The 20,507-nt window shown below is 39.1% G+C and overlaps 3 protein-coding genes across 3 annotated transcripts; 2 read left to right on the top strand and 1 right to left on the bottom strand.

Annotated features, from left to right (window-relative positions):
• Positions 1 to 617: 617 nt before the first annotated feature.
• On the bottom strand, positions 618 to 7,911 carry LOC113674457 (uncharacterized). Its single transcript, XM_089186683.1, has 6 exons — positions 7,278 to 7,911; positions 6,536 to 7,170; positions 5,387 to 5,866; positions 4,519 to 4,914; positions 4,155 to 4,316; positions 618 to 3,604 (listed from the first exon to the last, which is right to left on the bottom strand). The coding sequence occupies exons 1-6, from the start codon at positions 7,360 to 7,362 to the stop codon at positions 3,071 to 3,073; spliced, it is 2,292 nt and encodes a 763-aa protein (XP_089042809.1). The 5' UTR covers positions 7,363 to 7,911; the 3' UTR covers positions 618 to 3,070.
• Positions 7,738 to 17,200, top strand: LOC113674453 (uncharacterized). Its single transcript, XM_027190930.2, has 10 exons — positions 7,738 to 8,033; positions 10,403 to 10,571; positions 10,934 to 11,116; positions 11,853 to 11,882; positions 13,208 to 13,389; positions 13,586 to 13,736; positions 13,810 to 14,192; positions 14,330 to 14,642; positions 15,342 to 15,547; positions 16,154 to 17,200. The coding sequence occupies exons 2-10, from the start codon at positions 10,433 to 10,435 to the stop codon at positions 16,358 to 16,360; spliced, it is 1,794 nt and encodes a 597-aa protein (XP_027046731.2). The 5' UTR covers positions 7,738 to 8,033; positions 10,403 to 10,432; the 3' UTR covers positions 16,361 to 17,200.
• Positions 17,201 to 17,874: 674 nt separating this feature from the next.
• On the top strand, positions 17,875 to 20,362 carry LOC113674455 (uncharacterized). Its single transcript, XM_027190934.2, has one exon. The coding sequence runs from the start codon at positions 18,031 to 18,033 to the stop codon at positions 19,660 to 19,662; it is 1,632 nt and encodes a 543-aa protein (XP_027046735.2). The 5' UTR covers positions 17,875 to 18,030; the 3' UTR covers positions 19,663 to 20,362.
• The last annotated feature ends 145 nt before the right edge of the window (positions 20,363 to 20,507 follow it).

Below are 20,507 nucleotides of genomic sequence, written 5' to 3'. Positions count from 1 at the left end.
TTTTAATCTGATCAGTAATACACGAAGCATTGCTCAATTTCCGTTCTGAGATAAAAATTGCCACCCCGAGCACTAGATAGAGTGGGAACGACTTTTGTTTTCGTCCTTAGCGCTCACCTAACGCTTCTTTCTGCTTGTTTAAAAGATGTAAAAAGGAAAAATTGTGACTTGTTATTCATACCAGACGTACATTTTAAACCCTTAATATGCAAAATGTCTATGCAATGAAGAGTTCATTGTTCTCAAGTAACGTAACGTGATGTTCACGGATCAAACACACCTTAGCAAGGCGTGTTTCTTGAGTTGTCTAGTCTGGTTTTTTTTTTTTTTTTTGCATCTTTCAAGCAGGCAGAAGTCAGCGTCAGGTGAGCGCTATGGAACAAACACGCGATAGAGTTGGAACGATTTTTTTTCACGCTCCACACCACGCGCGTTTCTAGTTCGACCCGCGCTTGGCTCGCGCTTGCCTCAAAAACACAAGAAGAAAAAAAAACCAAAAAAACACGCTATCTTCGAGAACGCAGATCACCTCTTTTCTTGGATCAAAGTGAAAGAACCAATAACTCGTGCCAGGCTGTCAGTCAGTGGTGACGATATAAACAGAAGACCTCAGCACATCACGCATATAATAATTTTTACTCTAAATCGTTAGGTAACGTGACCATAGCAGGTGACTGGAACAAGATCTTGCAAGCTTACTTTAAATAATTTTGTTTTCTATAGATCTTATATCTTCGCTTTACTTTTGAATTACCAAAACTGCACAGCATATTTATTTAATCCGTAAGACAATTTAGTTATAGTCCCCACAAAGTTCTGTGAAGCTTTCCTCATGAGGAAATTACAGATCACTTGTCTCTCTGTTCTTGTAACTTCTTTGTTAGTTCGATCTGTTGTTCTAACTCCTCCAGGTTTCTCCTCTTTTTCTCTTGTCGTTCTAAATCTCTGATCACACCTTCTCTGAGCCTCTTACGATCAGCAGTTTGCATTTCATGGACCAGGAAAATGATAGCTGAAGCGAAACAGAACGATGCTCCCAATGCAATTTTCGCCCCTCGTGAAATCATCGTTTGAAGTGATCAAGGTTCTAGACAAGTCATCTAGTACTTCCAAATAGGCTTTCCAAAAACAACAGCATCGCCTAAGAAATGGTAATAGACACAAATCTCGTTAATTAGAGACCTCTCTCATAGTTATCAGTGCAAGATCTAAGCGTCTTTTAATTAGTTTTGGAACTATTAATTTTTCTTATCTATTCTTTTCTTATACCTCCTCGTTGTTTTCTGTTCAGTTTGTCATCGTTACACCTTCACTTTCACACGCTTTCGTCCCGCACGTAATTATGCAGTCCTCTTGTATTTAAACCCAGATCCTTTTAAACATAGTCACTCTTTCAGTCAGATTCTCTAGAAGTCGCGCTAAGCGTAGTTGTCTGTTAAAGTAGTTTTTTCAATAAAGCTATAGTTAACCGTAGTTTTTTTTAACGATAGTAACAACAATAATAATGATAATAACAATAATAATAACAATAATAATAACAATAATAATAATAATAATAATAACGAGAAGAAGAAGAAGAAGAAGAATGGAATTCAGCAGTGGACATTCTAGGTGGTGGCTCATCTGTTTCGAGTGTTTCCAGGTCGAATTAGACCTTAGAATTTTGGTCTATGTGGAGGAAGGAAAACCGGAGGACCTAGAGAGAAACCCCCGGGAAAAGAACGAGAACAACCACAAACTCAACTCACATGTGATATCATGTCCGGGAGTCGAACCCGAGCCACAGCTGTTGATTTATCCTACTAGACTCATATCTCATTTGTTTTGTTTTGTTTTTTTAGTTTCACCCTGTTATCCTGTAATAAAATTAGTGTTGAAAGTTCATGTCCAGAAGTTGAGGTCTTGTTTTCGCTGCAACAGTCGGGCCTAATTGTTATTCTTTAATATCCGTGTGAATTACACTTTCTGGCCTCGATAAGATGTTTAAAATCGATCGCATTTTCATTCAAAAGCTAGGCTAAGAAGGCTAATATTCGTGTAGAAAAGACAAAAATAATCATACCCGCCATTAAGAATAATGACTAGGGCACGTAGAACGCGCTGGATTGGGCGCGAGTGACAACCTCGTTACCAAGTTCCTCTCTCCACGGGGAAGACAGAACCCTGGGAACCAGTCGCGCGAGTGAATAACACCGGTACTCTCGAGCAAGAGCCGGGGGCTGCTATTCTTCGCGCACGTATCTTGCGCTTGACAAGTGCACTGGCCTCACAAGGTCGAAACAAAGACACATTCTTGGATGTTCCCTGCAGTAAGTGTTTAGGCTCGTCGTGTAATATGTGTCATGGTAGAGACGACACTGTGTAACGAGCCAAACGCGGGAGCAATTTGTTTGGATAATTTGTGGCTATCGCAAGTAAGAGAATTTTCCCCTCTTTCCACATTATTCTGCTGCCATACTAGAATTAGGCAATACAATATAGTACTAATACTTCTTGTAACAATGAAGAAACACTTACAACCTTGCATACTGGAATTATGATACTCATCACAAACAGCGCTTACAACATTAACAGTGGCAGTACATCTTACAATATGTCTTACAACACTGTAGAAATAATAAATATTAAAATATTAACAATTCTCTTAACCCCAAAGATGCTATTAATGATCAATAATTAATGTTACACTGTAATAAATTAAATTTTAACCTAAGTGAATTTTTTTTCTTGACAAGTTAAAGAAACTCATCACTGCTGTAAAAGATTTTGACACATCTACCACCACTACTGGTTGAACAACATTCCCCAGCATATGTGTTTAATGATAATGTTTCTAATACACAACTGTTATGTACATTTTTGCAAAAATACTTTTTACAAGATACAAAACTGAATGCAAAAAAATAGGACATTTTGATTATGACAAAATAAATTTTTTAAAAAATCATGGCAAGTAAACTTCTTCACATTACCAGTAGGTTCTACTAAGCTTCTGCTGGTATCTAACATCAGTGTTCAAAATAAATACAAGCTTATTAATGAATGAATAAAATCTCATGATATATGAAAGTCAGGACTCAGTTTGAGATGGCCCATACAGCTTGGAACAGACCTTTAGAAGTTTTGTTGCTGTTATTTTTCTTTTCCTAAACTCAGTCCAATACTGACTGATCTGTGACTGCAAGTGATGGCAATCTTGCTGTTGAATCCTGATCAACTTTTCGTTGCTTACCAACTGCATGTTTTGAACAGAAAGTTGGGCTACTTGATGCAGTGACTGAACTAGAGTGTAAAAAGGAACTTGACCTTTCCTACTGGTTTCATTACTGAGAAGCTTCAGCCAGCTTCCAATGTCATTCATTGTTCTTATTGGCTGACGATAAGCAGACCAATCCCTGATGGGGTACGCAATGTTGGTGATCCATGTATCCTCAATGTATTTTATTAGTTCCTGAAGTGTCTCCGTGGTTGCCTGTAGTTTTAGTCGCTGGAACTGAGTAGAAATCTCTTTGCCAGGCAGTAAGGGTAATGCAAGCAGTTTCCTAATGTACTTGTGCATACCATTATCCTCAATGCACAGTGCTTGCAGACCAAGATCTTGCATCTGATAAAAATATGAGCCAAAAATTTTTAGTCTTTGCATTGATGGAGAGCACGACTACTATCTCTAGTTAAAAAAGGTTTGTAAACATACGCAGTATGACTTAAAGAATAAACAAATGCGAAGTTTTTTGAACTAAGCATCTTGCCCTATTACAAAGATAAACCATGCATGAACTTGCCCTTGAGGTTGGCCAATCCTGGCATTCATTTGGATGCCATTGTTAGCAAATTGCATATTGCTAATATGGTTTAATTGTCCAGGTGAGAGTTGTCAGGAAAAAGATGGACAGCAATTAATGTTTTGACAACCAGAGAGGGAAATTATCAATCGCTTTCTCAGAAAAACAGTCCTTTACAAGACAAACTTGTCCCAGATGATAGGGAAGGGTACTTACAACAGTGAAAGAGTAGGAGCATGTCAGGGTGGCTGATAAGAAATGAGAGGGTTGGGCAAAGAGCTTGATGGCCTAAAACTGTAATTCTGCTGGTGCAAGGAGCTCAGATGAAAATACAAGTGCATGACTTAACTTAACTTGACAAATTCAGTTTACCTTTTTCCAAACCAACTGGGTCCAGTGAAGAGGACATCCCTGCAGCTTTACATGTGGGACAACAGACCGAAGTGCTCCCCACAATGCCTCATCAAAATCTGCTGTAACAAATTGCACATGAAGCCATTCCCCAGGTAGAAGATGGATGATCTCTCTCAAAATCTGATAGATAAAAGGAAGAATAATGCATTCAAAAAAGGATAATTTTTTGTCTTTATACAAGCATATTTTCCCTTGTTGTGATTGGCTGTCAAGGTAACTTTGGTTTTGATATTAGAAATTTCACTTGAAGAGTGCTCTAACCATTATTTTCCTTTTAAAAAGATTTGACTGAGCAGTAAAAGGGAGTCATATGTATACTAACCTTCTTGTAATCTCTCTTTTTCTTTGAGGACATTAACACAAACGCTAATGGCACTTGTTTTGCAGACTCTGCAGACATAACAAACGCACTAATTGACACAAGTTGGTGAAAGGGGTCTTTGACTATCTTGTCATTTCTGTCAATGTACCAAGTTTTTGTTGCAGCTAGCTGACTCAGCTGTTGTTCTGTGGCAAAAATTAGGTGGCGTCGCTTCTTTACTTTCACCTCCGCTTGGTAAAAACCTGGAGGAATGACGTCTTCTTTAAGGGAGAAATTGAGGTCTTTCACATCTTCTGACCTCATTTTCTGACGCAAACGATTTACTGCACGTACAATATGGTCCACTTTGGGCAAAGCTGGGCACATAGAGGTAACAGGCAGAGCTTCCTGAAGAATCTATTTAAAATAAAAAGGTAAATTCAATAATTTGCTGTGTGTGTGTGTGTGGGGGGGGGGGGGAGGGGGGGCAGGGGGTTACTTGCCCCTGACTAAGAGACTGGTCCTTATTTATCATGGGGAGAGGGGGTAGAGTTAGGGATTTAGGTTGTGTCACAGTAAAGTTTAGCTATTCCACCACAAGGCTCTGTCGTATTCATATGGTTCTCCTCTCACTGGCAGTCAATTTGCAGTCAATTTTTTAAAGTCTTGTTTATACTCTTTGGGCGACAAGTGACCCTCTTTCTGTCCCCCCATGGAAATCATGTGATCCCCAAAGTCCTCCACCCCTCCCCAGGCAGTAAATGACATCTCTTCCCTAAGATCCCATCCAGGGTAGCAGGAATTATTCTTGGCAAGTAACTTTTGGCTAATGAAACTGGGATACAGGAAGCTCATCAGCAAAGACAAATAAAAAGACAGAAAGAAATACCTCTTTAACAATGACAGAAGCTGGCTTGGATAACTCTTCCAATGCCTTTGTTTTAATGGTAGACACTATTTGAGCAGCAGCTAGAGTTCCTGAGTAGGTACCATGGTTGTGGGGATGTTTCCCAAAAGTGTACACACCATCCTGCTCAAGCACTGTGGCTTTGCAGTGGTTTCCCTTTGGCCTTATGCTACACTGCCAGTGAATTTTATCAGCTTTCATACGACGGACATTATAGGAGAAGCCTTTACTGTCAATCAGTTTGTTCCTTCTCCGCAGAGATGCTTCCTCCACCAAGTGATATGTCATAGGAACATTTGTTGGAGGTGTGGGAGTGGGTGGTGAGGTCTGAATAACTGACTCAACCAAATCAGCCTGGTTATCATTAGGTGGCAGTTGAGCAGCATTAGGGTTTGAATGTTCTATGTTACCACAAGGTTCAGGCAAAGCTTGGAATAGAGTAGTTGCCGGCTGAAGATTTTCCTGAAACACCAGTTCAAAATGTCACATAAACTCTTTGAAAATAAAGAATGTGATAAAATGATGTGATTAAATGAAGTAATCTTCAGTTAACCTTTTAACTCCCAAGATCTGATTGTTAATTCTCCCCTGTAGCTGCTACACATTTCCTTGTAAATTAGTTATGAGAACTTGGTGCTAGATCAAGATAGCAGCTTCTACCTGATAAGTTTGAATATTCTCATTACCTGTTTGCTGAAGAATGTATGGATATTATAGGGAGAATTTTTATGTTAATCACTTCAAGGAATTAAATGGTTAAGAAAGGAAACTGAAAGAAAGATGACTGATAGAAGAGCCTTGAGTGGGTGCTTAAAAGATGGTGACAAAATGGTAAAAGTATTTTGAGAGGAGGCCCTAGATAAAAGAAGATTTCAGAAAAATCTTGACCCTTTACAGCCTAAGATCAGTATGTATTTTCTCCAAACTGTTCTCTGCACATTTCCAATAATACTGACAATGAGAATAGGTTTATTATAACAAGAATCAAGAACTATTTTAGCTAGTGATCATTTCCTTTCTTTTTATGACCAATTAATATTTGATTAAGTGGTAAAATTGTAATATGGAATGAAATTCTAGTTACTCATAGAGGTTAATGAAAAGAAAAGAAAACAAGTGAAAGTGTAGTACCTCATCTGTGCTGGTTGGCTCAGGCTTGCATTGTTCCACCACTGCCTTGGTCTTGGTCTTCCGCGAGGGAGTTTGGGCTCTTGGTTTAGGAGGCTCATGATTATGAGAAAAATTCCCAAAGGTGAAGACACCATTTCTTTCCACTACTGCTGCTTTACAATAGAACTCTTTCCTCCTAATGGTGCATTGCCAACGAGTTATATTGGCCCCTTTGCGGCGGATGTTATAGGAGAAGCCCATGCTGTCAATCAGTCTATCCCCTCTTCGCTTAGTTGCTTTCTCAACAAGAGTGAAGGTCAATGGAACACAAGTTGGAGTGGTTGGGTCTTCCTCTAGCAATGAACACTTGATTTGTGGTTCAACTAGTACAGAAAGATCAGTAAGTGGTATTGTTGCCACATACAACTCTGAGGAAGAACATGTCTCCACTGTCTCAGCCTCTGCAGAATGCGCATTTGAACCACTAGTAGAAGGTAGTGTTGAGGCTTCAGACTTGAAGGTAATGAGCTCAGCAGTACCTGATTGATGGGTAGGTGGGACTGTTGATGTATCAGATTCTGTGGATATAGGCTGAGCAGCATCTGAAATATAATTGGGTGTCTCTGATGTGGCAAAAGGCTCTGTGGTTTTTGGATCTGCTTATGCAGAAAAAAGAAAAAAAAGAACGTGCTCATGATATAGGAAAATTCCGATTTTGATGCAAAATTGGACAGCAGTAATTCAAATGATTTCCAATACTCACCTACTAAACTCAGAAGTTGAGTGGATAGGTCATATTCAAAGCAAGTAATTTCACCCTCTGGAATCACTTCTACTATGGTATTCATGCCTCCTTGAAATCACAGCCAATAGATGCTGAAGTAAACGGGAACTTGATAACAGAATGTAGACTTCAATGGATGTAATTGGGCACGAATTGACTACGTAAATGCCTTCGATTCCGGGTTTCAAAAATATGACTTCGTATTTTTAACTGAGAAAAACACATTAAGAGGTTTCAATCTTTCTTTTCCGCTTCTTTTCCGTGATCGCAAATGAATTTAACGGGCGAGTAAACGACGGCAAATTCACCAAACACGCAAGCAGGAAAGGCAGAAGGAAGAAACTTGAATGGATGCGATAGTAGGCGAGTCGACCAATCATGTTTGCGAGCTAACCCGTGACGTAGGCGAGTTATGCCACGCAGGCGAAATACGCTTATCGACCAGAACTAATGATCCAAAAAATCAATCCACGCATCCCAAGCTTTAAACATAAAACTACATTGATTTTTCTCAAATAGTACTCCACATACCACAAAATAGCGTCAAAACTTACCAATCTTATTTGAGACGCCTTGCCAACAACGCCATCTTGGAAACACTGAGTTCAGGTGCATTTCGGGAGGGCTGTAGGCTTTTCGCAAAGGAACCACGCTTGCTTAGCGTCCACCATCTTTAGTATTGGATTGGAAAGGCGCGGCGACATAGCAAGATTTCTGCTTTCTTTCCTTACAGAGGTAGGCTTTGAATCATCAAGGATGTCTATGACTGCCTTGTTTCATTGTAATCGAGATTTTGGTGGGAATTTCAGAGGAAATGCATCGAATTTCGATGCAATGCATTGTATTGTCTGTCTATTACATTGTTGATTGGGAAGATGAGCCTTTTTCATCCGTTTATGCGCAATATTACAGTTCTTTTGCTTCGACCTCTATGGATCATAACTACCTCTACTGTGATTTTTAAAGTTCTGTCGTTGTATCCTGTTAAAATGTATGCCGTGAAAGCAGCGACTGAATTGCTTCCGTTGAAATTTTGAATTCGTGAAGGTAAACTTTGCGTTTGAAAATCAGTTGAGCTTATACATAAACATGTGCGCGCATTTTGCGACGGCGAAAGGGAAAGAAAGTTTTTTATTCCAAGTTTTTTTTTTAATCGGAGAATATTCTTTGATCATTTTCATTGTATATCGAAACTGACGAAAATAAACTATAAATCATTTCGAATTCTCTGAAAACCTGGACTAGATTTTAATTGTGAATGTCAAACTTCAACTTGAGGATCTTAAATAAGTCTCGTATCTCACTGGTTGACATTTTCCTTTTGGATTAGTCAAGACCGTCTGGTGAGATAAAATGGTAACACCCTTAAACTGATTATAAGTTCGCTGCTGTCATTTTTTGCACGTCTCTGGTTGCGTGTGGCTCTTTAGACTCTATTGACTCTATGGTAGATAGACTCTATGGTGATCAAAGCCCATCACAAAGTCCATATACAACATGCATCCTGCATACTTCTAGGATCAGCAGGATGAAAACGTATTTCTATTTTCTTTACCAAGCTTAAAACTTACCACCTTTCTATTTACAAAATGTGATGTTAGCTATCTTGCTGATCCTAGCAATATGCAGGATGCATGTCTTATACAAATGTGATAATGGGCCTTGCTCACTGTAGAGTGTCTGTGGCTCAGTGGTAGAGCTTTGAAGTGTGGAATCTGAAGTTCTGAGGTTTGGTTCCTAATGGGGACTCAGAATTTTTTCTTTATCTCATGCTTATGACAAGACAAAAGACATCTTTCTCTATTTTCTTTACTGAACTTTTAACTTTTTTTGTATTATTTAATGTCACTATATTTTGTTCTGTAGCTATCTGATTTTGGCTGTAAGTGCCTGGCAGCTGGGCATTGTCCCAAATGGACCAATGCTCCTCACAGAAATATTCCGGCAGAAAACCTTGTGTAAACTCATGAAAGTGTCCAATGTTTGTTTAGAAATAGTCAAGTAATTTCAATTGCCTCACTCTAGGACATCTTCCCAGCTTGTGCATGGCTTGGTCAGAATTGTTTCCTTAGTGTGATACACCAAGTGACTTGACAGTGTGCAAAAGCTTGGAAAATTTGTCGGTTGAAACAACAAAATAATTTTTGAAATTGCCTGATATTTCTAACAAAACATCCAATACTCTCTAGAAGTTTGATAGAACCTTCACTGAAATTTCCCACTGCTGGGCATTAAGTCCAGTTAAAACAGTGCTTGAGTGTTGGGTGATTAGACAATGCATTAAACATATGAACATTTTAAATTTTCAAGATCTCAATGTTTTGGCAGAAACTTTATTTCATACAAAAACAACCCCTTTGTAGCAGCCAGCTTGGACTCATTAAAAAAAAACATGATAAAAGGAAAAAAAAAGAGTGGATTTAGCTAATCAAACTTGCAGAGGACTATAGTTGTACCTTTTCCTAACCTTTGTAAATTTTTCTTCTGTACATTTCCAAGCTTTTTTTCTGTACATTGAGATGCTGACAAGGATAATTTGTTTAAGCATCAAGAGCTTAATTGTTTGGTGATCATTTCCTTTATTCTCATGACCATAATGTGTGAATCAGGGTGATTTGTAAAGAGAAATTAGATGATAGTCATTCCTAGGGTTTTCTGTATATTTCCTAAAATGCTGATAAGTAGAATTTGTTTAAGCATCAAGAGCTTCAATGGTTGGTGATCATTGCCTTTATATCATGGCCTCAATGTGTGATTCAGGATGATGTTGTTAGGAGAAATTAGATCCTAGTCACTCTCCAGCCAAGCTAACTCTGTTTTGTTTTCATACCTTTGCACTTTATTTACTGTTCCGATTAACCCATTAACTCTTAGATCAAATTTGTAATTCTCTTTACTGACAACTATACAATTCTTATAATGTAAGTTCAGAGAATTTAGTATTGGATCAATTAATTATCTCCAAATTTATATTTTTCTGTATTCTCATCACTTATCTGGTTGACATTGTATTGATATTGTAAGGAGAAATTCTGTTTTGGTCACTCATGATAAAATGATAAAACTCACTTGTGCTTTCAACTTCCTTTAACTTCTTTTCAAAGTGATTTCATGGTCAAGAAAGAGTTGCAGCCATGTCAAGTGAAGAGGAAGCTACTGCAGCCAATGTGCTGTCGCAGATGTCACAGATTCAGCAGATAAGTTGTGAAACAATTGAAGCCACAGTTATTAATGTTGGGCATCACTGTGATGTGGAGACAACAGCCTCACAAGGTAAACGTGCAAACATAAGTTATCCCTTTCACTTCCAGCATCTTGTTAGTTATTCTCCTTACTGCCTGCCATAAATTCTTATGATGTTAGTTCAGAGAGTTTGGTATTGGATCATCTAATTACCTCCTAGTTGATATTTTTCTATATTCTCATCACTTGTCTGCTTGATATTGTATTGGTATTGCAAGGAGAAATTCTGTTTTGGTCACTCATGGGAGTTAAAGGGCTAACATTCTGCTGATATTCTTATTTATAATTGGGAAATGTACAAATACAAACTTGTTGGATCAACATCACTGCCAAGTAATCATTCAACAGATAAGGGAATTGACATAAATTTTGATATTCTTCTTTTGATTCAGTTATGGAGATTGTACAAGCTGAAGTTCCAGATGAGGAGGCTAATGAGGTACTGCGTCGGGTTCATTCAGCTGTGCAGAATATGCAGCAGTCTTCTGGCGTCATGGACACCAATGAGCAAGTACATGCTCAGCTGGATAGTGGAGAGGTGGCTATTTTGCCTGGGTCAGGAGATTCCACAGCAGGTTGGTGTCTACTCTTTACTGTATACCTTAACATCAGTATGCAAGTTCTCCCTAAAAGAGATCGTGTCTGCAAAAAAAGAACTTCCGAAATTTTATCGCACGTGGGCTTTTTTACTTTAATTTTTCATGCTGCTGTTGTTTTAGGTTAGACTTATACTTAATTTCATAAATATTTGTTTAATCTATATCAAAAGTAAATATCCAAAGAAATGTAGCATTTTTGAGACCTGTATGTTTACTTGTGATTGTCTTTTAATTGAAAAGAACTTTGTAAACACGCCAACCGTAAATTAAATTAATGTTAATAATATTGTAATACATGTATCGTAATGTAGTGTATGCATAATTAGTGTAAGTATAAGTAGTGTAAGTAGCAAGTACAATGTAAGTGTAATTAACACTGTAAGTAGTGTAAATGATCGTCTTGTAAATAAAATTGTTTAAAAAATTAAAAAAAAAAAAAAAAAAAAAGTTCTACCTACTGTTCTCTATACATTTTACTATGCTATTTACAAGGTGAATTTGTGCCTGGGCCTCAAATATACAGCAAAGTTGTCTTTTAAGCTATTGTAGAAGGATAAAAGGCCATGAGAGTTTTCATAGCACTTTCAAGAAGTCTTTGGGGCTGTTTCCATAGAATGAGATTCATACTAGTAACAATTTCATTGATATAAATTATTTCAATTGATAAAAAAATGTATTCACACTAACTGTAATGGTTTTTGATTTCTTCTAGCTGTTGGAACCAGGATTGTTTCAAATGGAGGTAACACTTTAAAAAAATTGAGTTTTTTGAAATTATGTTATTTTACACAATAGAGAGGCAGTCAATGACCATCAACCAGAAATTGATGGGCTCAATCATTTCAGAAATTTTTGCTCTCAAACAGTCAGATGCAAAACTAGATTCATTTAATCTGCAATTTGGTACACTGATTGTGTGTTTCTGTGCTAGAGGTAGCTTACTTTCATTCAATTGTGTTGATAGTGGCCACCATGGAGATTTTCTAAAACTGACATTTAGAGAGTTAGCCCTTCATCCGTTGCTCTGACCAAGGGTTGACACTTGAAACATCAGCTTCAGAAACTCTCTTTGGGGCAGATTTACATCATCAACTCAGTTCACCACACAAAATTACCATTATCTTGTAATACCCTGCACAAACACAGCAGCACAGTTTGTTTAGAAACTTACCCCCTTAATTACTTTCATTCACTTTGAGCTCTCATTGGCTTACTATGTAGCCTGTGTATGGCCACTCCCTACCCTCCCAAAGAAAAGTGATTTTCTTTTGGAGGGTAGGGAGCAGCTTTACACAGGCTACTTATTATGGTATTTTTCTTTGCCATGGGATTACCTGTTGCAAATTACTCTCTTTATAACCTCTTCCCGACATTCAGGTAGTAAAATGAGGCATGGAGGTAACCAGCAACATAGCAGTAGAGAAGTGAAAAAACGTTTGGGTCGTGTAAAGAAAGCTATTCTTTACACAATCTGACCCAGGCCTCCCTTGTGTTTTGCTCTGCCTCTACCATTGGTCTGTTTACTATTAACCCTTTAACCCCTAAGGGTGATTAGCATGTAATTTCTCCTCACAATATTATTCCTGAATCACACATTTAGGCCATGAGAATAAAGGAAATGATCACCAACTGAAGAAGCTCTTGATTGTTAAACAAATTCTCCCTGTCAACACCATAGGAAATGTTATGAACAACAGTCTGGAGAATATTCACACTTATGTTAGGTTGTAAAGGGTTAAGCATGGATTTCGCACTAGTTTAGTCGCTGAAAGCCTAGAACAGTTTACCTTCACTAGTTCTGACTGGATCACTACACTCATTGAATTGCACTCGATGAAATAATATGTGGACCAACCTAACGTAGCACTTGTTTGATGTTTGCTCATCTCAAACAAAATGAAAGCCTAGAGCAGTTGAAAGCCTAGGGCAGTCTACCTTCACTAGTTCTGACTGGATCACTACACTCATTGAATTGCACTCGATGAAATAATATGTGGACCAACCTAACGTAGCACTTGTTTGATGTTTGCTCAGCTCGAACAAAATGCGGTTTTTTTTTTTTTGCAGGTAGGGTTTATCCTTGTGAGTACTGTGGTAAGGAATTCAACAAGTCATACAATTTGAAGACACACATTCGTGTTCACACTGGGGAAAGACCCTATACCTGTGAGCAGTGTGGCCACGGCTTTGCTAACCTAGGAGATCTGAAAAGACATGCGCGCACACACACAGGGGAGAAACCATTCAAAGTGAGTTTGTAATCATTTCTTCAAAGGAAACTGAGACATTCATTTTTTTGTCTTCACTGGCAAAGGCCTTTGTCGTTAGTTTCTAGAAAGAGGGAATTCCAAGGAAAACCTTTTTAAATTCTTAAATGCCCACTGATTATCAAAACTTGTCAGCATGAAAGCAGCATGGTTTAACGAGGTCTTCTTTCTTTGACAGTGTAACTTTTGCGGGAAAGTTTTCTCAGACTTTGGAAGTCACAAGCGGCATCTCCGCCTTCACACAGGCTTTAAACCCTTTCGGTGTGAGGACTGTGGGAGAGAATTCACTCGGTTGGACAGTTACAAGAACCACATTCGTTTACACACAGGTAAGCAATTACAAGTTAATAAACTCAATTTTATACATCAAACTCCCTAACGATGCCCTCTCTATCTCTTTAGGTGTCCGTCCATATAAATGCGACACTTGTGAAAAGGAATTCAACTATCTGACGACTTACAAACGACACTTGAACATCCACAAAGGAGAAAAACCTTTTGCCTGTGAGCACTGCGATAAGAAGTTCACTCGGCTCAATTATTTAAAAAATCATCTCAACACTCATGCTAAACATGCGAGTCAGGAAAGCCAGACAGACTTTAAATATGACGACAGCTCTTCTCGGCAAAATATGGACGTGGATAATCAGGAAGACCTGGGTACTATGGAGGCAGATTCCGCTGCCCAAAGTATTCAGAACGAAGGCAAAAGTCTGGTTGAAAATGAGGCAGGGAAAGCTGATACTGAAGGAGAACTTCAAACCGAGGCAGTCAAAGAGCAAGAGGTATTCTAGAGCACACTTTGTGCTAGTAGTGGTGTAGTAATTAGAAATTAAATAAATCTTGCTTTAGAGTGAAGAATTTATATTAAATTTGCGTATAATTAACAGTTTCAAAAACCGTTCTGCTTTTATAACGCTAGAGCGAAGTCACAGATACAACAAAGGCACAAGAATCCAAAGTCCCGGATACTTCTCTCTTACAACAAGTTACCCAGGTCCTTGGCGAGATCGTCCCTCACAACTTGAGTGCAGAAGTGACCGAGGGCGCCGGGGGACCACAGATTGTTGTTCAAGGCGCAGACCAGGCGGGAAGCGAGTTTAAGATCACTCTGGCCCAGCAGTTGCTTTTAGCGCAGCATTTACTGAATCAGGTACAAACACAGCGGCTTGGACGCGGCGGAGCGAGCGGAAGTGAAGGCGAACAAGACGCCGAACAACCTCAGATTACAACAGGTAAGCTACGCGGCTTCAGATGTGGTTGGTTTTGTTTTTGTAAAAATTATTTAACGGCTGAGCTGAACGCAGAAAACAAGCTAACTGTGGCCAGCGCGAGGAAAACTTGCAACGATGTCAAGGGCAAGGAAAAGTATAACTGTTTTCAATAACAGGAGAAGATGCTGCGGTGCTGAGCGCGGGAAAATATGTAAAAATTGTCAGGTACGGAAAAACGTGCAGTGGTGCAGAGCGCGTGAAAAACACACCGCGTTTCCATGCGCGGCTCATGCGTACTAAAAAGTGTCTAAAAACATCTACAAGGACAAACCTTAAGGCCAAGGCTGTTTTGTATTATTGCTAGTCAAAATAGCTTTCACTCGAGTCTTGCTAGAAATCTGTGAATGCTTTGGTTTAGCTTATTTACGCACTTTGATTGGTTCAGAAATCTTGCACCACGCTCTCAACCAATCAGATTCAAAGCCGATAGCAACTTGGTCTCTGGCGTCTCGCGTTTTCCCGCCTTTCCGAAAGCTGCCTTCATATGGCGTCAAGAGGTGTATTCATTTTCTCTGTTTGGCTGTTGTGTTTGATTTGGTTTTGATTTTGCGCTACAATCGAAATGCACTGTAAAGTGTTTGGATAGAGCAAATTTAGATTAAAAGATTTATCAAAGAGACTTGATCATAAACCTTACTTTAAGTCTTCCTTTCACTGTAGTCACTATTCCAGAAATCAGCGCTGAACTTGCAGAACAGATCGTCAACCAGGCTGCAGTTCAACAGGCAACTGACTTGATGCAGAATCCCTCCGGTTTAATACATGTCCCCAGCGATGCTAACACTTCCCAGGGAACTGGGCAAACGGAAATGGTTGTAGGAACTGAAGTTATGATCCAAGAACAGGCTGAAGGACAACATAACGAGGTAGTGCGTCATGTCACACTATAAATATAGTTTAAAGTCACGCTGTAAATATGGTTTAAAGTCACGCTTTAAATATAGTTTAAAGTCACGCTGTAAATAAAGTTTAAAGTCACGCTGTAAATAAAGTTTAAAGTCACGCTATAAATATAGTTTAAAGTCACGCTGTAAAAAGTTTAAAGTCACGCTATAAATATGGTTTAAAGTCACGCTATAAATGGTAAATTCAACCTTTATTTCGAATTTAACTCAGGGTATAAGCCTGCTTAAAGGCGATGACGCTACAGCAAGTCACTCCAAATTCACAGTTCAACGGTTGTTTCCGATCTAAGACAAAAAAAAGGAGAAACCAATGGTCACCTCACTGAGTAACTAAGCAATTTTTTACTTGGGTGTGCGCGAATTACGCGTGGAAATTATACGGTGCGAGGTGCGTAGGGTAAGAAAGATTCACTGTAAACATTTTCGAGAAAATATCGTCCACCTCCACGGCGAACTCCGCAGTTTGTTAATGGCGCGCGCGAATCACGCGTGTAAATTATGTAGAGTGCGGATGCGTGGGTTAATACAACGAAATGAAGAATGACCTTACTTTCTTTACTTTATCAGATGGTCACGGAGCATGTGTTGCAAGAGAGTACCGCTGTCCCAGTGACATCAGAGGATGGTGTACCTCTAGTCGACAGTAACGCCGTCTACGTCGCTATCGATCCCAACCAACCAGATGTTCAACAACTGCTGGGACAAATTCAGGCCATAACTGCTTCACAAGCACAACAAGGTGAAGGAGAAGAACCACGGCAAGAGAGTGAATGATTTGCTTTTAATGTTATCACCCACAGCTGCAGGTGAGCACTGGGTCGAGTCATGCCAAGCTTGGTGCCTAGAGGTACACTTGGTCTCATACTGGTGAAGGGACATTATGCCTAGTCGACAACAAATTTCTTCGGCATTTTCAACGAAATCGTGTGGATATCAAGGCTTCGACTTAAACGCAATGTGGAGATAATTTCATTAGTGAGCTATGACCAGTTTTTTACTGAGTTGTATTCGGTTGACGATGAGTCGAAGTCGGGTCTTCTAACCTCTGACATCATTAGCTAGGTAGAGAAATTTCAGTGGAGGGTTGTAGCGCTGTTCCAAGGTCAGCGGTCGATAACAGAAAATAAAGACTAAATCTTTTTGTTATTTGGCATTGTGAATACGAATTCGACATTTGCGAGTGAACCGCCGAAGGTAGGCCGACGTTTTGTCGAAGGCTATCGTTATTTCCGAGATGAATTGTCTTGTTTTGAGTTTCTTACCAAAAATGTAGGTAGGTATTTAATTTCTGAATTAAAAATTTAATAGTTTAACTCTCTGGTGAGTAGAAACAGGCATAAGTTTTTTTGGTTTTTTTTTTTAATAAAGGATGATTTCAGTTTCCAAATGCTAATCGCGTCAGAAAACCTCTATGAACAGCTCTAAATGGTCGTAAACAAAATATTTATGGACAAACTGTTTAAAGTTATGATAATGAGATTTTCCTTTTCGATAAAGAGGCTTTTTAAAGCTTTCGACTATCAATCAACGTCTTTATTTATTAGTTTTCTCACTAATCTGATTAACAATAGTTACATGTTTTAGGGTTTAAATCATTAAAAGAAAATTAATATTTGTCAAGAGTTGTCTTCTGTGTCCGCTGTCTGACTCGGAAACTTCTGATCAAATTTCACGGGTGACGAGAGTGATATTGACCCCTTCTATTACAAAGTGCGCCGAAAAATTAACTGATCCCTGGTCAGCCCTCTAAAAACGTCTGTGGCAGAGGAGAAATTAAAGGAATTGCAAGAAGCTCAAAAAGGTCTGAAATGTATGACTGCGTTGGTTACCGCAACAGTAAAAATGATCTCCCGTACTTTGCTGGCTTGTTCTAAAATTCCTTAGGCAAACCACACGAAAAATAAACAAATGCCTCACAAGTAAGTGAAATAATTTAACTCGCGTGAACCAATGAATGAAAGGAGTTAACGGGAAGTGTTAAAACATTTTCCTTTAGCCCCCGGCGTTATGCTCTATTTATCCTCTCTGCGAAAACGGGAAGGTTCAAAATTGTAACTCTTCTGGTGTTGTTATGAGGGATCGTCCCCAACTTTTAGTTTTAGCTTCATTCCTTATGCTCTTTACTTTCTCGGCAAACCCCCTTTTCTTTTTCGGTGGTTCGACCCTTTTTTTTAGGTGGTTCCGACCGTCGAGTTTCTTATCTACTGTTGTCGTGCGTCATAAGTTCATTCTTTATTTTCAGTTTCCGTAATACATGCAAATAATTGACGGTTGAGTAAAGTGTCGCAATTAAGTGGGTCGTCAAAATTGAAATATTTAATCCACACTCTGACGCTTTGACGAACGGTATAAAAGTTCTTGAAGGTATGAGCTGAACTCCATTTTGTGCCAAAGTCAAATCAAACTTTCATGCCTCTGGTCTCCGCAGAAGATTTTCAACAAAAATGTATTTTCAAACGTTTATAGAGTTTGTTGGTCATGTAGTGTACTGTTTCACTCGAAGTGTGGCGGAGCATTATGATTTTGACGAGGCCGTAGAAAGCGCTCATTTATTTGAGTACGACCCCTTAACCGATACAGGCTTGGAGTGGTACGGTCATCCAATTGACGGAGAAATTATTTACCAGGAATATAGCAACAAAAACGCAACAACTCTCGATTATTTAAGCTCTGGTAGAACAGATGCTAGAATGTTAAATGCCATTGCAACAGAAAGTGACGAAGGCTTGTATCATGAACCGCTTGATGATCAAGGGATGGCTTGGAAAAGATTGAGACCATCGTTATTGTGTTCACTTTGGAAATCGTTTTATTTTGGTTTCTTGATATCAATTCTCGGTGCAATCGCGGTTGGCACAGTTTCCATTGTCGTATACTACCTCAGTTATCAAACATTGCTTAAATGTGAAAGTTACTCCATAAAATTTATCCCGGAAAAACTGCAATGGATGCGAACCATATCAGAAGTCATCATTTGTTCCTTATATTTTTACTGGTTTTTTCTTAACTGTCTTTTTTACTTCCGGCCTTTTCAAATTTCTGGAATGAAGCTTAAACTGTGTCTTTTGTGTCTGGCATTTTATACCCTGGATGCGATCTATAGAATTTGCTTTCAAGCGTTTGGAATCACTCGTACAAAGTTGACCCCGAAGGAAAAAGTGCCGTTAGTAGTGTTATTTTTTCTATGTGTTTGTTTACAAGCTTGTGTTATTGTTAAGCACTTTTGTGGAGGTCCTCGCAAGACACAGGTCAAGTTGCTTTTTATTTTAACAACACCTGTTACGTTGTCCTACATCACAGCTGTTTTAATTTCGTATTTCATTTATCCAGCATTCAACAAAGAAGACAGATCAGGCAAAATGATCATCGCCATATTCACTCCGCTCATCACAGTAGTTGTTAAAGGTATCTCCCGCATATGCATCCAGCGGTTGTCGCGTATCAGTCATCCGGGAACTTCATTCGTGCTGTTAGTGCCGCTGTACCTCGGGTCAGCGGTGATGTTGAGACTTTTACAACTGGATCTTGGTCTGAATCAGAAATTCAAGTCCGTTGTGGTAATTGGAGTTATTCATGGCATCGCAGAGGTCATCGAGCGCAGCAGCATGGTTTTCATAGATCATATTTGCCACCAGATTTTTGAAAAGAGGAGGGTTCTGTGGGGAGGATTTCGCACGCCTCGCCGCGAAAGACTGGCAGCGGATATTGCCATTATGAGCATGCTCTATGAATCAATTGCTATCATTTCTGTCAATAGTTTTCTCTACTTTTATGAGTATTTTTACTCCAGTGACAACTCTCCACTTCAGCTTCTTCAGTCTTTTGCAATAACCACGTCAGTCCCACTGGCCATTGAGTGGTTTTTCACCAGCTTGTCCATAATGATTGAAACTCGCTACCAAAACATGCCGATAATAGCAGTTTGGCGGAAAGCGTGGAAAAGACACATTCTGGTAGCGGTGATAAACAGTGTACTGGTCACAATTTGGGCTAGTACGTATCTTTTTATCGCCATTAAAGAAACTCTAACTGATCATAAGCATCGCAATTGCGACATGCCGTTTACAAAGCTGTGAGCGACACGAGATGGTGGGAGTCTGGTAATCAATAACCTGGGCGTCAACCCTTATACCCAGACCCCACGCACCCAAAATCAACAAATTATTCCAGCGATGCGCAGTGCCAAGCTATCATTCGTCCTCTAACTTGGAAGACTTGTAAATGTTAGCTTGTCATGATAGAAAAAACACAAACATAGAAATGATTAACAAAGAAGGAACAGAAATGGCCAAGGATGGAGAAGACTGAAATTGATTTTAAAAAATGTAATAACTTTTTCAATTACCTGGAACATCTCTCGAGATGCACAGTGACGCAGTGACCATAATCCGTGGTGTATTTTTGTCCACAATGACGTCATATTCGTCTTATGACATAATGTTATGCAACGCAAAATCTTCCTGCGATCTCTTTAAAATACTCTCTTACAGGTCTAAGGGTATGAACAAGGTTGTCAGTAGGTTCCTAATGGTCAGATATTTGATTGTGCTAAAGTATATCACAATGACGTTTCTGGCAGGGTTCACGTGGTGGTTGGTGGATACCTTAATACTTCAAACATGACCCAGCGTGCAGCGCAGATGCCTTATTAAGATTGGGGGGGGGGGGGGGGGGAGAGAGTTAGCATTATAGCTCATTTCGATCAGAAACGCTAAGAGGCTATGAGTAGCGGAGTATAATGAGTACCCAGTGAAGAATAAAATCAAGAAAACTGCCTCAGTTGTCATTAGTTTTCGATCATCTAATTGCTTTGGAGTATGGCGCAGTTTCAAGCACTGATCAGAGAGCAAAGTAAAGTAGAATAAACGTAACACCGCATCACTTTAGATGTAAATTGCTCTAAAGGCTCGCTATCGTAAAC

The sequence above is a fragment of the Pocillopora damicornis genome, chromosome 11, assembly GCF_964200805.1.
Source record: "Pocillopora damicornis chromosome 11, jaPocDami1.2, whole genome shotgun sequence".
Lineage (NCBI taxonomy): Eukaryota > Metazoa > Cnidaria > Anthozoa > Scleractinia > Pocilloporidae > Pocillopora > Pocillopora damicornis.
This window is presented reverse-complemented; position numbering and strand designations above follow the sequence as displayed.